Below are 19,294 nucleotides of genomic sequence, written 5' to 3'. Positions count from 1 at the left end.
CTGGCTTCGTTTCTTTTTAAAACATGCAAACAATAAAATGAAACTATGGATCAGATATACGTGAATGGAGAGGAAAACAAAAACTAACAGAACTGAAAAAACATGTTTAACTGGATGACAACTATCAAAAAATATCATCACAAAAAGAGGTAAATTGATGGACATGACATGTAAATGTTTGCTGTAATAACTCCCACATCTGTTCATCAACAATGTACCCAAACAAATGTAATGAGAACAAATAAGGAGGAATTCTCATATAGAATGATCCACATACAATAATTAATAATAAAACTGGTTGAAGCGGCACAATCACAGATGACAAGTGTGATCTGGCAAGGATGAATTAATACCACATTAATGCCACATATCGCTCCAAAACTAACACCAATAAAAACGTAATCCACACGGTGAACTGTATATCATAGAAAAACAGGCTGGCATGAATTTGATCCTGTTCATCACATAAAGTGCCAAGTGTCAAGTCTGGGTTAGCCACCTCACGTACAGTACTGCTGTCACTTAGCAAAGTTAAAGACGCACATATGGTTGAGCAACCATATTTTCTTGATTGACAAAATTGGCAAGACCCCTGGCTGCTTATTTCAAAGAAGAAAAGTATCAAAGCATGTGTTTTGAAATCTAAGATTACAATCGTGGGAACTGGGTATTGGTATTGAGGAATTTCCAAAAGCATCAGTCCTTGTACCGATTGACTCGGCTGGACGGTTTGGGACATTCTGGAACAGACCACAATACCAAAACTGTAGCAGATGCTAATTCTACAGAAGACCTCTAACTAAAAACGCAAGACAGATTTTGCTGGAATGCGTCTGTTAGAGAGAGAATGGTAACATTTGTGATCAGAGGCTGTCTTAGGTCCGAAGCCAAAAGAAATAAGGTAGACTGAAGAACTGATAGAGGCTTTTCCAAAATAACCATTTTAGCCTGCAGAGAATCTGGAGGGGGCTGCTGTTAAAAGGCTCTTTGTTTGAGAGCAGCATAATTTTTCACACGTCTAACTTACTATATTCTGTAATAACTGGGCTGAACAAAAGATGGGGGCTGATCGGTCCATGGAGGTAAAGCTGTGTCTGATGAGTTTGGGTAAAATGTACTATGAGCAAGATTCTTGTGTAGTTTTGTAGGATTCCAATTGTTTTCACTTTGGAAAAAGAAGATATGTATTCTACCACAACATCACAGGCAGGCATCACAGGCACCTTGACATGACAAACCACATGACTGTCCAGGGTCCAGCAACTTTCAGAAGTATGGTGAAAACAATCCCTTATCTAAGAAATGAACCAACAAAAATGTTGATTTTTCAGGGTTCAACTTTGAATTTCTTCATCTTTTAATTCATGAAAACTAAAGTAGCTCCTACAGTTTAAGGTTACAACCATGCCCGCAAGATTTCCTGTCTGGTCCGCCTTTTGCTACTGCACACAAAAAATGTTGCCTGGAGATATTCAGTCTTGGGTTCTTCTTGTACTTCTTCTTCCACATCTTGGAACAAGCTACCTCGTAGTATTCTAATCCCATGAATTAATGCACACACTATTTAGGACTTTTTATGTGCTGGTGGTTTAGCAGAAGACTAAAGGAATCTGAAATTAAATGTATTTCCCTCACCGTCACTCCTGGGTCTCCTCTGTCTCCTCTCGCTCCCCTTATGCCTGGACCACCCTGAAACAAAACACCAAACACACACTGTAAAAACAGTACAGTACATAATGATAATAATGTTTGCAAACTGTGCGCCTTAAAAGAGAGAACGGGCTAAGAAACACAGATGTGCAAAAACAGGAATCCTTCAACATGGAAGCTTGGATTTAATTAAAAAAAGAAAACGTCTAATAAAATTAGAGGCACTCACTTTTTTTGATATGAATGGATTACATTATGAATCTGATGGACACAGGCCAACACTGATTTATGGTGTGAACTGCCCCTCTGAGCTCTTTATTACGCTGCATCTGTAAGTAACAGCAGCAGTTGGGAGACGTAAACCACATGCTGACCAAACCAGAGGTTTATTTAGGGATAAATTACACACCTCCAATAATCACTGGTCCACTTGGGATACAACCTCTTGCTGTATTTGCTTAAATCAATGTCCCAAGGGAACGAGGGGGCGACTAGCTAGTTCCTACACTACTTAACTAGAAGGGACAGTAAAGGGAAAGTTTCAAAGACAGATCTCTAATAACATCCCTTTTCTCCTACGTATATTACTTATTTTATTTTGTTTCTAGTTGTTTCAATAATATGTCTTAAGTGAACTATTTAGACAGCTTACACTGAGTGTAGATTGGATTAAAAAATAATTAAAAAGTGAAACATGAATAATGCAGCGAAACTCTTTCTACAATTTTTCTTGACAGTCGATTTTGCAGGGAACAAGGGCTGTTCTACTAATTCTGATGCAGCATTTGTGCCTTTGTAAATTCATTGTAGGAAAAAAAATACATGGTATTATTAAAGTGGTTGTCTGTGTTTGTCAATTTAACAATTTGTCATTGCAAGTTGTTTTTAACAGCTTTGCCAACAACGTGAGCCCATTACTTGTTGGAGGTCAGGCAAACCTGCAGAGATGTGGAGATTAACTTTCAACAGCAGCAGCACAAATTACTTTGTTTATGGCAACGGATAAATATTACACAGCTATTATTATTTAAGTGAGCAATTTGACAGCAAAGGCACATTTTTTTAACCAACAGTTGAATCTCACATGGCATGAACACAATTCACTTTTAACAAACGGAGATGGCAGACAGTGCATGTCTTGTTTTCCTTAATATCAGATTGATTGCTGAATGATGTGCCGTATTGAGTTGAGTCTGTGCCAAATCAGGCGGCACAGATTGCAATTCAGCTGGAGCAATCAATATTATTTCAAACATGACTCAAAGATTTAAAAAAACTGAAGACGCCTGCTGCTGCTGCAGGAAAACAGACTGGAAATAACATACATCTCACAATAATTACAATGGAGATCAATAAGGGGTCTTGCATATTTCTTTATAAAACAGACAAAGTACATACAGTATTCTATTCAATATGAAAACTTTGTAAAAACAACTTCTCTATGAATGTATTGATTTGTAATTTTACACTTATATGGCAATATAAATAATTGCATTCTTTTCTCTTCATATCATTTTGTCTTACAGCAGCATTCTGTGTATTTACACACTGCAGCAGGCATCCCTATAGACCCAGGTATCAATGAAGCTTTACTTGCACTCCCAATTTTATCAGAGTAAGCAAATCTTCAACAACATTGTTTACAGTGAAACTCAGGATTTTTTTTATTATTTTTTTTTCTGTCTGTAGGAAGCATGTCTTCTACTGGAAATACAAGTACAGTGCTAACAACCATTATGCTGTTTTAACAGCAGGAATGGTACTGCCTTTACATCTTTTCACAAAACCCCAGTGACTATAGTGGCAATTTTTATCACCACAGTGGCTATGATTTTGCCACTAAACATTCATCTACACCCATATGCTGCAGTTAAAAGGTGATTTAAGAACCCCATTCAATGCCAAAGAGAGAAACAGATGCAGAGATGGACAGAGACACAGACAGACATAAAGTGACAATAAAAAGAGAGAGAGAAAAAAAAGCCCACAAGAGAAAGAGGAAGAGGAGGACAGTGAAAAGCTGAGAGCCATGATGTACAATACTGCTTTAGATCTATGGTCTGCTGAAAGAGCATACATATCGAAACTGAAACAATGAAAAAGATGGCGAAAGAAATAAACCAGATAAAAACCATGAAAACACAAACTTATTTGAAAACAAATAAGTTACAAATTTTGTTTTCCAAGTAACAAGTAAAAAGGTAAGAAAATGAATTAAAAGTTTAAGACAATGACCTAACCTCTTTCCCACTAGTTTTTTTTTTTTTTTATACAATTCATGGAACATTAAATACGGAGAAAAAACAAAAACACAAAAAAATGGAATGGAAGGCTGTGGCCTGTGAATGTAACCCTACAGATGAATAAGTGGAGCTGGCTCTTCACACAGGGATGAAAATTGGGATGATTGTAATCAGTTGTGATAAATGGAATTGCCATATAATTACTTTCTCAAACTATACTGGTGCCAATCCACAGCCCTCTCCTGCCCTCAGCACCCTCCAAGGGTGGAGACAGAGATACATGCAGGGAACTTAAAATGGGAGAGACATGGGGAAAATGAAAGTCAAAGGAATGAAAAGGCCGAATGGGGCATACAGAGAGAAACGAAAGTGAGAAAAAGAAGAGAAAATAGAGACCAAAGGTCTCGGTTCATTTACTTTCTCTCATCTCTTAGGTTCTATCAGGTTTTACCTTCTGCTATGTGAGAGGAATACAGCTGCTCTCACTAACATACTCTCACCTCTGGTGATTTTTGATTTAATATGTGGGATGTTCAGTTTTTATAAGTGGCCATGAATTCTGTGTTGTTATGACTGCAAATATGTTTGGCTCTAATTGCCCATGAGGGACAATTAAGTATTTCAATTTGAGGTGAATTAAATAAAATTTTATTACATTATACAGTAAATACCAATTCAGGAAATTGACCTTTTAACTTTTCTGCCAGAGGCCAACTCTGAAAGCATCCATTCTTGAGACCTCACATTTATTGTTTCAGTAATGGATACAATTTTTTCCAAATAGTCAAGGTAAGTGAGTGAATAATAACGGAAAAGAGAAGGGAAAGTGCAATTTTAAAGTATGTCAATGAAGGCATTAGTTTATCAATAAATGACTGTACATAGAGACAGGTGGGAGAGAGAAGAGAGGAAGGTAGAAGGAAGGTTTTTCACATATAACCCTGGAATAACAGGCACAAAGACAGAAAGTCTTCATACTTGACTGAGCACGACATTGATTTATTGAGTCACTGAATTAATGAATAAATAACTGAATAAAGAAACCGTGATCTCTTACAGGGGGTCCAGAGGGACCTGGAGGTCCTTTACTGTCCTGGGAGCAGGTACAGGCATGAGGCATAGGAGGGCACTGCTCTTCAACTCTCTAAAAAAAACACACAAAGACACACATGCACGCACACACACAATGTAGCATAGATTTAGTGTTCAGTTGACTTGATCTGTATTCAAGCAAGACAATAGATTCGTCATTTAAAACTTCACCGACACACTTTTTGAGCTTGACAGAAAACAGATAATGATGGTACAACATTCTCAACTAGTCTGCAATGGTCTTAAACTTGTGGTTCAGTACAGTCAGTATTTAAATTGCCTACTCTGCTGATTTAAACTCCATTTCAATTTTAAATACTTCATATGAACATTACAAACCTACATTCAAAACACATTCCAATATAAATATTTCATTTTACAGTAATGCAATACATCGCTAACCACAGAAATATTTTCTCTCTCTGTCTACATATATCTATACACATATACACACACACACACATATATATAATTAGTATACTGATATTGAGAACTGTGTGTACAAAAAAGACATCACATGGCGTAATTACCCAACTACCTGACCTAATTACCAACCTGACAATATGCACTATTAGCAGTAGCCTTTCTTTGCCAATGGTAAGACATTTATTCAGTACAGATTTCAAGTAATTTGGCTTTAATAATTCTAGTTATATCATTCTTGTTTCATCATCTCTCTCAATTTAAACATAACCACAATTATCACTCTAATTATTTAAGGCTGTTACATTCAGAGCACACTCAGACAGGTGCAGGGAGAAGGAAAATTTAAATTAAGGAGAGTGAGTGAATGAGTAAGAGACAAAGAGGGTGGGAGAGAGAGAGCAAGAGAGAATTTGCATGAGTTTGTTTCTTACCAGTGCTGGCAATTCACAACACTTATCTCTGCTGGCCCAGGATGTACTGCAGATGATGTCAAACATCTGGAGCTGGAACTTTAAACGCACACACACACACACACACACACACACACACACACACACACACACACACACACACACACACACACACACACACCCACCCACACACACACACACACACACACACACACACAATTTCAGTCCTGTGATTATTATATTTTCAGTAAAACATTTGGAAATTTTTAGCAGTAGCGAAATAGAGGTAATATCAGAAATTTAATATTAAGAGTGATATTTTGTACTGATGTGGTTTTGTAGCGTTTCTGTGTCAATAAATAGAAGCAGTTTCTCTGCTTACAATCTCTAATGATCGGCTAACTTGTGCTGAAAGATAGATACTGTACACACGGTCTGATTGATGTACTGGAGGCTCCGCTAGTCTCAAACTGTAGACCAGGTTAAAAATTAGGTCACGTGCTGTTGTTTGACTCATCTATTATGTTTAGTGCAAAGACAGCAGAAGGAGCCTGATGATATACATTGTTTATTTTATTAGAAGGAAAGTTTGGAACATCTGCATTTCTAACCATTCGGAGAACAGACGCCCTCATTACCTCAACCTTCAACAATGATCTGTATCAGACATGATGCGAAAACGTGTTTTAGACCCAACATAAACTACGCAAAACAAACAAAGACTGTAAAAATCTAGAAAGCTAAACACATACAGATATGAACACATGGTTGCAGATTTGTATGGCTAAAAACTGTTTTTATCTGCTGTTTTCACATTGTGCAAAATCACTGTTTCATATAAGTGAGGAGAATTTACTGGATGGAAACATTGTCTGGGTGGGTGATGTTTAAATTTCACTGTTTATACAATATAGTGTTGTATTTAAATTCAGATAAGGCCCCTGAACATCTGCTGTACAGTGACTGGGTTATTCTTTAATGAAAGAAACTTGATTTAGACGCCCCAGCTTCACTTGAATTTATTTATCTACATATCAGACATCCTTTCTCACCTCAACTCTATAAAATGTCAAATTTTAAATACCATTAGTAGTTCAATTTGCAAATGTATGACAATAAAAGGAAATTCAAGTCCAATGCTTTTTAGTTACTTAAGCTATTTTCAGCTTGTGTAAAACTGTATTGTTGTAGTAATTACAATTTTTCTATTATAGCACCCCAGGCGACTGGGAACCTGGGCATTTTCATACAAACTGTAACCAATGTCGTGGCACAACTGATATAAACTTTAGGTGTTCAGTTTTTTAGTTTTGAAACAGATTAAATGTCAGACTCAATGGTCAATATTATTGAAGAAGAAAGTCCCATTTGTCCCATTTCAGGTTTTCCTAATTTTAAAGAAATGTCGCTCAGTGTGGAGCCTAAAACTAAATACGTTTTCAAATAAAAACATCACTTCTGACAAAGTTAAACTGAGTAATTTGAACGACATTAGAAAATGAAGTATCAATAGCAGCTTTAGCCGGTTTCTAACATTCTACATTCAGCAGAGAGCTTTCTCAATATGGCAGGTAACATGTTTTTTGACTAATAATCCTCTTCACTGGTTAGTAAAGGCCAATCGGCTAAAAAGTGGAGAAAATCTCACATTTATTTTAGAAGAATGTGTTCAGGCAGCATTTCTTGCTAATATTTTTGGTGTAGGAAGTATAAATGTACTAATACAGGTGCTACTGTAAGTATTCCGAGTTGCCAAGGATAACTAACCTTCTCTCCTGTATGGGAGAGCCAAAAGTTTTTAGGGCCCATGCTTCTTAATGGGCAGCTAGCAAAGTATATATAAAGCACTTCCTTCATTTCCACTGGCAATAAATAAAATGAATTCCCATTGAATAATTCATCGCAATGACTTTGGATATTTATGCTTGCCATTTTCCAGGCCATAATGGTTCATACACACACACACCTTGATGACAGAACATTGCACAAGGGACAATTATAACTGCCAGATGATGATCGTCATGTAAGGACATTCTCATTTATTCTGTCTTTGACTGTAACTTGCACCTGTCAAATTTAAAGACTAGTGGGAGGAGAAATGTGTTACAATTGTATTCAATATGTATTCCACTGTACATTTATCCATTGTACCAAAGACAAGAGTTCATACTGACCGGAGCAGAGTTGTGCCGTGTGTCTCTGGACCGAACCGTCCTTCCCAGGATCTCCACTCCATCAGTGGTGATGTTACCAGCAGCACTAATGGGTTTCTCACCAACCATAGAACAATCTAACACCACCTTCACCAATGTCTTACTGATGGTTACGTGGAGCTGTATGGTGGAGAGATAATAGGGAGCATTACAAATAATTAACCAAGTACTGTGCTACAGGTACTGTAGTGTACTGTATCACGTGTGTTCTGACTCAAACATCTTAAAGTTATTAGTAAACAGCACAGCTTAAGAAGATATAAATGAGCTGCTTATTTTATGTTTAATGTATTTTGTCTCAGCAATCATTTGTGTTTATTCTGAATAATCATCATTGCCTTAAATGTCAAACCACACAAACACACAGAACTGCATAGATGCAGTCAATAAAACAGCCATAACATCTTTTTTCAAATGCTGCATTTTCAGAGGTAATGTAAAAGATAGAAAAATTATAACTGTCTCTCAATGGTTCAAACACCAAAATAAGACTTCCTCTATACAGACTAATGTCAGTAACAATGAGTTTCTTTGTGTATGTGTATTTTGTTTCCTGCATAAGAATTAGCCCGTCCAGTCAGAGTGCCCGTGAGCTCAAGCTGCTTGCTTAGAGGAAAACACTGGCAGCGCCATGGACTGTGAAATTCAACTGGTTGTATATTAAATGAACAAAGAGAGCTTCATCCCGGTGAAGGGCTGAATGAACCAGACTATTAGCACCTGCATGTTTCCCCATTATGGGAAGTGTAATCGCACTTTCACAGGCTCAGTAAAAACAAATACACATGCACCAAAAGTCATAGGAACGTGCAGCACGTACACCTCTGCACACATGGACCAACTCACAGCTAATGTGGAGTTAGACAAAGTTCATATTCCAATGTCAGTGCCCATTACTTGGCTGACGTCTGAACGGCTGCCTTATAATGACTTTCTGTTCTCATCCTTCATTCTGCACACTTCACTGGGCATGGTGTGTGTGTGTGTGTGTTGTACCGTTGTTATATAAAAGATGATGAAAATCCTCTAAGGTGCAGACATTTTACCGGTATTTTGTGGCATTTAGTGTTAAGGTTAGCATTAGTGGTTAGGGAATGATTACAGGGAAATAAAAGGGTTAGGTTTAAAAATGTATACTTCTCTCTGGTACTCTTTTTGTGTGTGACTCTGTGTGCGTGTGTGTGTGTGGTAAAGGTTCCTCCCTTCATTCTGATGGTGACTCAGTGTATTCTCAGTGTAAATGACGTCTATACTTGAAAACTTACTTTTTGAATAACTTCTCTGTTCTTACAACTAAACGAAATTGTATTTGACAGTAGCGAGAATAAGAAGAGATGCTCTGCCAAGCATTTCTTTTGTTAAATGTACAGTTTGTGAGACTAACATTTGGGATCGAACAGTATGATACTCCATCTATCCAAGGTTAGCTGTTCTGTATATACAGTATTACACAAAACAAAATAATAATGAAAATAGCATTTGTTATGCGCATGAAAAAGTCATAAATTTCATGCCTGTATTTTAGTTTAGTGAACATGTTTTTCCAATTATTTTAGCCGAGTAAAAACAATAATACTTTAAAGAAGCTTCAGATGCTTGAGTTCCAAGTGATCATCATGGGACTGTGTTTATTGAATAACAAATAATTTATTGAATATTTATCACAAAGTGTTAAAGCAGTCTTACATAAAGACTGATTTGAAAAGTCTGCACTAATATATCAAGGTTGCCAAGGCTGAGGAGTCATATAAATTATAATAAAAAAAAAAGATGAAGGTTTATTATGTTATTTTGAAATTCAAGTTTTTCTAAGTATCTGTGTTGGTCACTTACAATCTGTTCATAGTCACAGTTATGAAGAGAGAATTTACAACAAATTGAATGTAGAAACATAAAAAAAAAATTGTCTGAATGGATCTTTGACATTTGGATTGCTTTGTGTGTTTGGGGTAAAGCAACTTTAAATGTTTCACACTTAAAAAAATATTTTGTTCATCTGACAGTAATTAGATAGCCCGAACGCTAACAGGAGACAAACCTCAAAATTGAGACTTGGAGTCGGTTTTAAAGACCAGCGCCACAACAAAGGAAAACAAAAGGCCTGACCACAAGAGAATGAAACGTAAGCAGCATAATGTTTTTTGCTTTGTGCTGCTCCTGGCAGGTCAGATGGCTGGTTGGAGTCTACAGGATCCATCCACAGCTAATACCACTGCCAGCACAAGATGGATTAGCCTCTCTCCTCCTCTCTCTCTCTTTTGCACACAGATAAACTGACTTTCAGTCCTGTATTTTCTAAAGCTATTGCTGCCCTACAAATCTTACACTATCTTTCTATAAAGCGCCTCATTTATTTGTGTCTCTGTCAGATAGCTTTATTTTTTCTTTGAGAATTATTTTGTTATCATTTTTCAAACAAATTACTTTTTTTCTAAACCTCTGACTGCTCTGCATTATCGTTGTCATGTTACACATATGACTTTGTGGCAACCTCACAAATTTAATTACTTTTGATAGCGGCCATCAACTTATTGTTATCTTTAATGAATAGAAATGTCAAAACAAAGCAAAATAGACAAAATTTTGAGTTCCAGACTGTGGGCATAAACATTGCTCAATACAGACTGACCTGACATTGTAAGATAACCGTAAGTATAGTTTTTAAATTTAAAATACCAGAACAGAAAGTAAAGATAAATGATAAGTTACATCTCTTATAAGATAAATAAGAAATTACCAAATATATAAAAAAAGAAGTTGAACCAGCATATCTTTTCTCACCTGAGTGGAGTAGATGAGGCTATCAGTATTTGTGCTGCTCTTTTTTGTTCTTTCTACTCAGCAACATTTGAACCATTAACCCCTAAAACACTGCTTTCACAACGGATAATAAAACTCACCTAACTGATGATCCATATAGTCTGGCCATTTACCTCTAAACTAAAGCTCAATCCTTCTTCAGGTTGCCTGAGGTAACTGAACCTTAAGCATAATTTAGCTGAATTCTTATGAGGGGTTAAAAAGAGATGAATACACCAACGTTTTCATTATAACTAGAGACATGGCCTGTGTTTTATGACTAACTTGGCAACTGCCACATGTGGATTTTTTAGGCATGACAGAAATAAGGTTAACTCTGTATCTGTCAATGATATTTGTGGAAACTATTTTCAGTTAGCTGTAAACAAATGCGTTTGGAAACACAGAAACATCTGTAGTGTTGGCAAGGCAACTCAAAAGGTTTTAAAGAAAGAATAAATTTTTTTAAGACCACTGCACTTCAATTTTACCAGGTTTTAAATGTAATCTGTATCTAAATATGTCACATTGTACACTGTGACTGCCTGCTCTGCATTTAAACCTAATTTGGGGCACTTCAGTCTGCAATCCAAATCTAGATATGCACATTATAACATAATCATATTAGCAGCCTGGTTTATAAACATCTTTCAGAGTGTGATAAAAAATTACCAATATGCCAATATTCCAAACTCCTATTAATCTATATATACACATGTTTTCCAACAGTACATGTACATGTAATGTTTTTCACTGTCTAAATGTATTATGATTTTTTTCCTGTTTATCATCAGGACAACAAATCAAACCACTATAATGTATGTTCATAACTTATTACGACCAACACATAAAGCTTTATAATAATTAATTATGGACAAATTATTTAACATGTGGGGAAGTTTGAAAAAAGCACTGAAGAACCTTCTCTGAGTGTGAATTTTTATAGCACACAAAGAAAGCTCCAAGTGCTTAGAAACAGTTTAATGTGAGCCACTTAATCCTTTTTGGGAGCTACAAAAAAAAAAAAAAAAAACTCCAAACATTTCTGGAGAGTAATATGGCTTTGAGCAATGTGTGAGTTAGACTGATGACAGATTTTACTTTTCCTTGCTCTGTCCAAAACTCTCTCTCTCTCTTACTCTCCCGCTCCCCCCGCCTCTCTCCCTCTCTATATATATATTCATATATATATACACACACACACATTTATTTTTCTGCCTGCAAACCTCTTTGTGTCTCAAACTCACTGTCATATCGATTTTTTCCATTGCTCTCTTCTCTCTCCTTCACCTGTTCATGTTTCTTGTGTTTCAATGTGTGCGTGCATGTGTGTGTGCGTGCGTGCATGTGCGCATGCATGTGAGGTTCAGTGAACAGTGACAGATCCCACTGGGTATTCCTGCTTTCTTCATATGGTAATCCTTTTATAACAGACACACAAAATGCACACGCACACTCCTCTTATTCACTTGTCTTCCTGTCTAAATGGAGATGAACACTTCGTCTGGCCACGCAGTGTTCTGCATCTGTTCCCTCTCTCAACATTGTCATGTTCTCCAACAGAAAGACAGGAAACAATGGAGAAGACAAAAGGCAGAGAGAATGATGGACAGCTTCTCCCTGACATTTTGAGAACTGAGATAAAGAAAGACAGAGAGTTGGTGGGCTGTGCTTGGTTTGTTTTCAGCAGAACTTCACAGAGTATCCCAGCAAAAAAAAAAAAAAAAAAAAACGTCTAGAAAAACTTTGCCTCCATCATCCACTCCACTCTGTTTTCATCAGTTTGACTTTTTAAAATAAAAAGCAAGACAATACATGCAAATGTCTGTTTCCATCAGTCTTTTTAGTAAATATATTTTTCAAAACAATGTTGCTATTTCAGAAAGCATGTCTGTGTAGACAAAAGAACTGATTATATATTAAGTTGTTTCAGGTTTTTATGTCAGCTAATGTTGATGTATCATGCTAAAATGTTTTGCAATGTGAATTTGTCATTCATTGGGCCTGTTGAGGCCAAACCAATATCATTATTTATTCAGTAGAGGCATCTGCATCACTATTTATTCCATAATTTCTTTTTTCACAAAACACTTTCTCATCTCAAGTGGGAAGAAAATTGTCTTTCAATGAGTGAATATCATTAAATTTTGCTATTTTCATTCCATCAGACTAATTTGATACAACATAATTTACATAGAAAAATATTTGGATAGACACCCAGTGATTAAGGGGAATAGAAAATGTCTTTGACAGAGAATCAGTAGGGAGGACAAAGTAAGATTGTCTCTGGTGGTCCAATGTGAGGTCACTGGTGAATAGAAATAATAAAAATCACTGAACTTACCAGTGACAGTAAATATGGTTAAAATGACATAGAAACAAATATTTTGATATAACATTATATCATTATTTTGTATTATTTTCAGCTAGCTTGGCTGTTGCTCAAAGACAGCTTCAGGTGTGGTCAAAATGTAAAAAAACATTTGATCCACCAACACAGTGTTTATGTTATACTGCTCGCTTTCAAGAATTTACAGTATACTGGTTTAGTAAAAAAGAAAGCGAGGCAGCACGGTGGTGGGGTGGTTAGAGCTGACCCTTCACAGCTACACGGTCCCTAGTTAGAATCCACCTGCTTGTTGTCGCCTTTCTGTATGGTATTTACATATTCTTCCTGTGCTTGTGTGGGTTTTGTTGAAAGACATGTGTTATGTTAACTGGTGACACTAAAATGTCTGTATTTGGGAATGTGAGCATGAATCGTTGTCCACCTGTGTATGTCTCTCTGTGCCGAGATAGAATGGTGACATGTTCAAAGTTGTATGCCGCCTGTCACCCAATGACAATTTCGACCCTGAACTGGATAAGTGGACACAGATAATGAATGGATGGAAAAGACAACTGCTGTATCTCTCAGCATAAAATTGCAATCAGAAAGAAAACAAGGCACACAATGAAAGCAAATAACTGTCCACCTTTATTCTGGACCTGGAAAAGGTGTCAGCTGAGAAGTGGTGGAGACCTTGCAGAATTTCAAAGACAAATTTTGTCTAATATTGTCCATATTGGCTAAATGAACCATTTCCCTTTCAATGTTTATTGATTTTGTTATTTTAGAGGCTGTTGATTAATCCTTTGATATTTCTAGCCCTATGGCAAACTTTTTCATGGGAACACCACCCTTGGAGGGACTTTTGACCACTGCTCACAGTTACAGTATTTTCGTACTTTTTAAACCCACCTTTGTTCCAGATACAGGCCTCATCAGTGCATTGTATGTACAGTATGCATTCATGTATGAGTTTGCTTAGGAGTTTCATATTTTGTTTTTAAGGGACGAGCGGTTTTCTGACATATTTTGGCAAATATACGTTAAAAAAAAACTGTTTTTACTGTTGGTACTGAATTTTTGTTATTACATCATGTCATTAGTTAAATGTTTGACAAAAAGGCTAGTAAGATTAAGTAATCTATTGATCATCAAATCCCCTAATCATTCTGTGTGCCAAAAGCCCCATTGTACCTTTATTTTGAGAGACCAGAGATGGATCTAAAAGGGTGATGTCATTTGCAGTTTCAATCTTATTCTGTACACTCCGCTACTTAAAAAAATAAAATAAAATGAATATAGTGAGAACAGTGGAGAGTGGGAAAGAGACATAAGGGAACAGGGCTATCATAACCTAAACACACACACTAGCAGTGTTGACAGTTCAGGAGAGATGTTCCAGGCAAAGAGCCACTGCAAATCTACCCCACAGAATGCAAGAATTCAAAAACATCAAAACAAAGTACATCTTTTGCATGTTTTGTCCCTTCTCCCTTTGTCCCCTTCTGGTCTACAAACTTTCAGTGCAGCATATCTTTACAGTGTTTACTGTATCAGAAAACTTCAAATGTGCAATGAAAGTCTGTTGTAAACCTTACTCTGCAAAAAACTGAATGATTAGTGTTGAAGAGGTTTTAATTCTACTGCACAGAACATACATAAACTGCACCACATTTTTTGGCTTTAAAACTACTGAACTTTTCTGACCAACAGCTCAAAACCTCCAGCCTGCAATTTTAACAAGCAACACATTAGCATTAAACTGTAACCAACTAATGTTTACTTTTTTTCCCCCAGCGGTGAAGCAGTTTTATTATTTAAATTTCAATCAGCACAAATAATAAAGACTAACCTTGTGAAAGCTGCCATGGAAAATTTTTTTTATTTCACGTCCCTCGAAGGTAACCGTCTGGAAGTCCCCTTTGTAGTCGTAATAGAAGAATGTCAAGGTTTTTCCAGAGTCTGTAGGAGGACAGAGGATAAAAATGTCACATCAGGCAAAAACTTGCCTTGTACACCGTTTTGTTGTCTCTGGGTCCGTGACCCCTAACTGGTTAACTAGTTTAGAGTAGACGATCCCTGTTGATTTCCAAAACTCCTGGTGGTGTTTATGTTGTTTTATGATTATTTTTCAAGTAAGCATTGTGAATACTTTGTCAGTTTTCAATCTTTTTTATTAAAATGCTTTAAGCAAACCTCTGTTCTTGTTCCATATAGAGAGTGGGAATTAGTGAGACCTTGCACAAACAGCTGAGGTGTCTTCAGAATCTTAATTTGAATTGAGAAGACAAGGTAAAATGACTTTATATAGACAAACATCCTAGTGGTACTCACGATGTAATTTGTGATTTCGCTCCAATTTCACATCTACATTCTGCTCCATTATGAACTGTCATGGTTTATTTGGATACACTGGGAATTTAGCAGCAGTAGAATGCATCTGCTGTTTGAGTTTGTACTTGTCATACTGCGATGTGTAATGATGCAGGTGAGACAGTGAAAAATTAAAAAACAGAAAACCAAAAGATTCAAACTCACTATCCAGGATTAGTCCCACCAATGGCTCGTTGTCTTTGTTAAGGATTTCCCACAATGCAAAGGGCTCTTGGGGGGTCTCGGGAAGAAGGCGAAGCATCATAGAAATGGTGTAGTCAGCTGGTAAACCTTCAGGGTGAAGATACCTGAAGATGCATGAAAGAACAGGCACACACACACACAAACACACACAGTGAGCTTTTTGTTGACCTAAACGTGTGTATCTACTACTCCTTTTCACAGTGCAGCGTCTCAGCTTTTAGAACGCTTTTGGCTGCCTTAGACCGTCTTTCAGTGCCGGTTCCTTTTTGATCACAGAGCTTAGCTCTTTTGTGCAGCTGCCTCTGAGCAGTTCAGTTACAAATCATCTCAACTTCAGCTTTTCAGAATGCTTGTGAGTGTCACTTTTCACAAACAGAACAAGCCCGAAAAGGAAACTACATTTAAGAGTGTTTGACAACATAAACTGAGAAAATGGTAATGCAGTATGCTTATATTTATAGTTTTTGTCTGCTTGTACAAATTAAGAAAAGTTTATTCCTACACGTCTGTCTGTCTTGATAAAAGGGATCTCACGTTTTGTTGCTCTTCCTGAGGTCGCTTCCATTTTTCCATGTTAAAGGCTTTTTATGGCAAATTTACTCATATGTGATTTGAGTATAAGGACAAAGGAGGTCGCAGCTGTGCGGACTGTAATGCACACTGAGAAAAATGTGTGATATGGGACTTGAGCTATAAATTTTGATTCGATTTTTCTGTTGCTCTGGTTCACCTGAACAAGCCAAGTTACTGTTTGTTTTAATTACTCTAAAAAGAGCCGGCAGAAGGAGTCTGTATTAAATTTTTCCTGGTGATGTGCAGTTAATGTTAATACCTTTGTATATTAAGGAAATGAGAAAAACATGGATCGGTGGAAACTGCGTGTTGAACTGCAAAAATATATTTTGTTTTTATATCAGTGGAATGTGTCAGATAACTACTTGTTAAGAGTGGAGTGAGTACTGATACACAGCCCAGATGTTAGGAGTGGGACTTCAACTCTCATGTGTTAGAAAATAATTCAAAGAAAATGATAATCTTGTATTTGTTGGCTTTCATGGTAGATACTGTATATTGTACTGTAGTTTGCTATCACAGAATCAATTAATTTTTACTTGATTGAATGTCTGTTGTTCTGGATGATAATTCAGAGTCTTCCAGTATCTGCACCCTGCTGACCACTTACAGCGACAACCCCTCATGTCCGAAAAAAGGAAGGGAGAGACACCTACCAAACAAACACTGTAGGATAAATAGAGTAGGCTGAAGATAAGTCAGATTGAACTAGTGGTGAGGAGGGCTTGGCAGCATAAAAATATTTCATATTTCTGGTTACGATTGTGACTACTTTATTAATATTGCTATGTGGGACTGATTTGTGGCACTCAATCATCATATTTATAACCTTGTGTATTTGTAATTTGTTGTCAGGTCTTGCAGATTTTGATGTCAGTGACAATCTGTCACTGAACAAACTGTCATCTCCATTTCTGTCTGCTTTCACTTATTTGCTGTGCTGATTGCAAAACATGGGTTGATCTGAATTGATGTTTGCAGGTGAACAGTGATTTGATCACATCACTGGTATAAATTATTTCTTTACAAAGATGATAATGTTCGTTTTTTCGTGAAAACCAATAAAAAAATGTTTATTCGACATCAGTTTGTTGTGATGTGTTTTTATTTCAAATATTTAGTTTGCTTCGTAATGTTAAATAGGCAGATGATGACGGTGATGCATAATTTAATTGTCAACATGACAAGATTTTTAAAAGCTCCCGAGAACAGAGTATGGAAAGGATTTTTAGCTACTGCTAAGGATGTTTTTACAGTTCTCTTCCTTGCTCTATAAGTAACTCACTTAGTGGGCTGTGACACCAGGGCGTCACGGTGCAGCCTGTAGCAGGGGAAGCTGTTGAATGAACCTGGCTCCAGGGAAACTCCTTGTATGCTGCTGTACTCCTTCTCTACCAGGCCAAACATCTCCATCATACGAAAACCTGCAAGAAACAAACCATCATTGTTACCTTCGTCATCTTCACAATGAATACTGCCATGGTGATCATTAGGTTTCTATCCATAAGTTTTACGGACTATGGTGTACACTGTATATTTTGTTAGTTCGTATTGTAAACCCACCTGCCATTGTATTACCGCTCATCAAAACAGAGGGACAAGCTGAAACACAAAAAGAGCCTATTAATTCTTGCATGAATTCACAAGCATCAAATAAATGTCCCTTCATTTCACCTTTGCTCCAGTCTTTCTCTATGTCTCTACACTATCCATTGCCTCTCTGCCCACTTTACTACATCCATCTTTTCTTCCTGGTCTCTTACTCTATTTGTTTTAAACATAAATGTAGAGTTACGCACTGGCAGTTGCAGCTTCGCAGACAAAAGTAATGAGCTGTTCCTCAATTTTCTTCACTGCATCCAAATCGTCCACAAAAAAGACATGTCTTTCGCTGGGCTTACTGGCGATATTCACCAGCTCTCCGTAGTCTGCATCCGCAAAACCGATGGCAAAGATGATATAGCCTGAGAATGGAAGAAGCGGTTTCATTACAAGTTTAAAAGTAAATGGAAAGATTTGATTAGCTAAATGTGGTAGAGTTATGGGTTTCAAAGCAGTGGCTGAACAACGGGATATCTTATAATGGTACAATTTGAAATACAGATCATTGAAGAACAGGGAGTTGAAATAGGGATTTGACTTACATCCTTCCTGTAGTACACCAATTAAGAAGATAGAAAGTTACATCACATTGTGTTAACTGCTGGGGGACGGGATCGCCATCTCATGAGGTACAGTGGGCTATACCCACTTAGACTGCTACAGTAGTTCTAATGGGTTACCTGCACACGTAATGTTGTCTATGGCTAAAAAGTTGTTTACAATGTTCAAATGTGATGGAGATTTAACAAACCATGACGTTATTGTTACATTATCTATGCACAAACTGTCAGACAGTCACAATTGGTTTAAGGGATGACTGTGGCTCAGGAGGTAGGGAAGTTGTTGGTTTGACTCCTGGCTCCTCATGTCACATGTGGAAGTGTCCTTGAGCAAGACACCCAACTCCAGCTTAAAACTGATAAGTGCAGGCCAGCTGCATAGTAGCTCCACTATTGCTGTGTGAGTGTTTTTGTTATTGTAAGTGTGAATGGGTAAATGAGAACCAGTGTAACATGCTCCAGATACTAATAAGGTAGAAAAGCGCTATACAAGTCCACACAATTTACCATTGGTGGAATTTTCCTGAATTGAAACAAATAATAAATAACTGTATTTCTCAGTCTGGGGTCTAAAATTCCCACCTTCCATTTGCATCTCTTTGGACACTTTGTTGACGTCATCTTGTGAACGTCCATCAGTCAAAACAACCAAGACCTTTGGAATGCCCCTTCTAGCTCCAGCCTCTGGGGTGAAAATAGACTCCTTTACATGTTTGATGGCACGACCTGAAGAGAAAACACAGACTGTATCATTTGGTACAGTTCGCTTATGAGTTTAGCCCTTATACTATTGTGCTTCGTCTCCTTTGCAGTACGTACG

At 37.1% G+C, this 19,294-nt stretch overlaps 1 protein-coding gene across 3 annotated transcripts in view; it reads right to left on the bottom strand.

Moving 5' to 3' along the window:
- The window catches only part of col14a1a (collagen, type XIV, alpha 1a), a 119,592-nt gene that overhangs the window by 23,705 nt on the left and 76,593 nt on the right, over window positions 1–19,294 (bottom strand). For all 3 annotated transcript variants that reach the window (XM_067509043.1, XM_067509042.1, XM_067509044.1), the window contains exons 28-37: window positions 19,057–19,200; window positions 18,112–18,276; window positions 17,876–17,914; window positions 17,598–17,736; window positions 15,701–15,843; window positions 15,015–15,124; window positions 7,996–8,154; window positions 5,843–5,920; window positions 4,951–5,037; window positions 1,636–1,689 (exon numbers count right to left, since the gene is read on the bottom strand). In XM_067509043.1, the coding sequence (XP_067365144.1) occupies window positions 1,636–1,689; window positions 4,951–5,037; window positions 5,843–5,920; window positions 7,996–8,154; window positions 15,015–15,124; window positions 15,701–15,843; window positions 17,598–17,736; window positions 17,876–17,914; window positions 18,112–18,276; window positions 19,057–19,200 (1,118 nt within the window). The remainder of the gene's footprint in view (window positions 1–1,635; window positions 1,690–4,950; window positions 5,038–5,842; window positions 5,921–7,995; window positions 8,155–15,014; window positions 15,125–15,700; window positions 15,844–17,597; window positions 17,737–17,875; window positions 17,915–18,111; window positions 18,277–19,056; window positions 19,201–19,294) is intronic.

The sequence above is a fragment of the Channa argus genome, chromosome 7, assembly GCF_033026475.1.
Source record: "Channa argus isolate prfri chromosome 7, Channa argus male v1.0, whole genome shotgun sequence".
Classification (NCBI taxonomy): Eukaryota; Metazoa; Chordata; class Actinopteri; order Anabantiformes; family Channidae; genus Channa; species Channa argus.
Note: the sequence above shows the minus strand (reverse complement) of the source record. Positions and strands in the feature narration are given on the sequence as shown.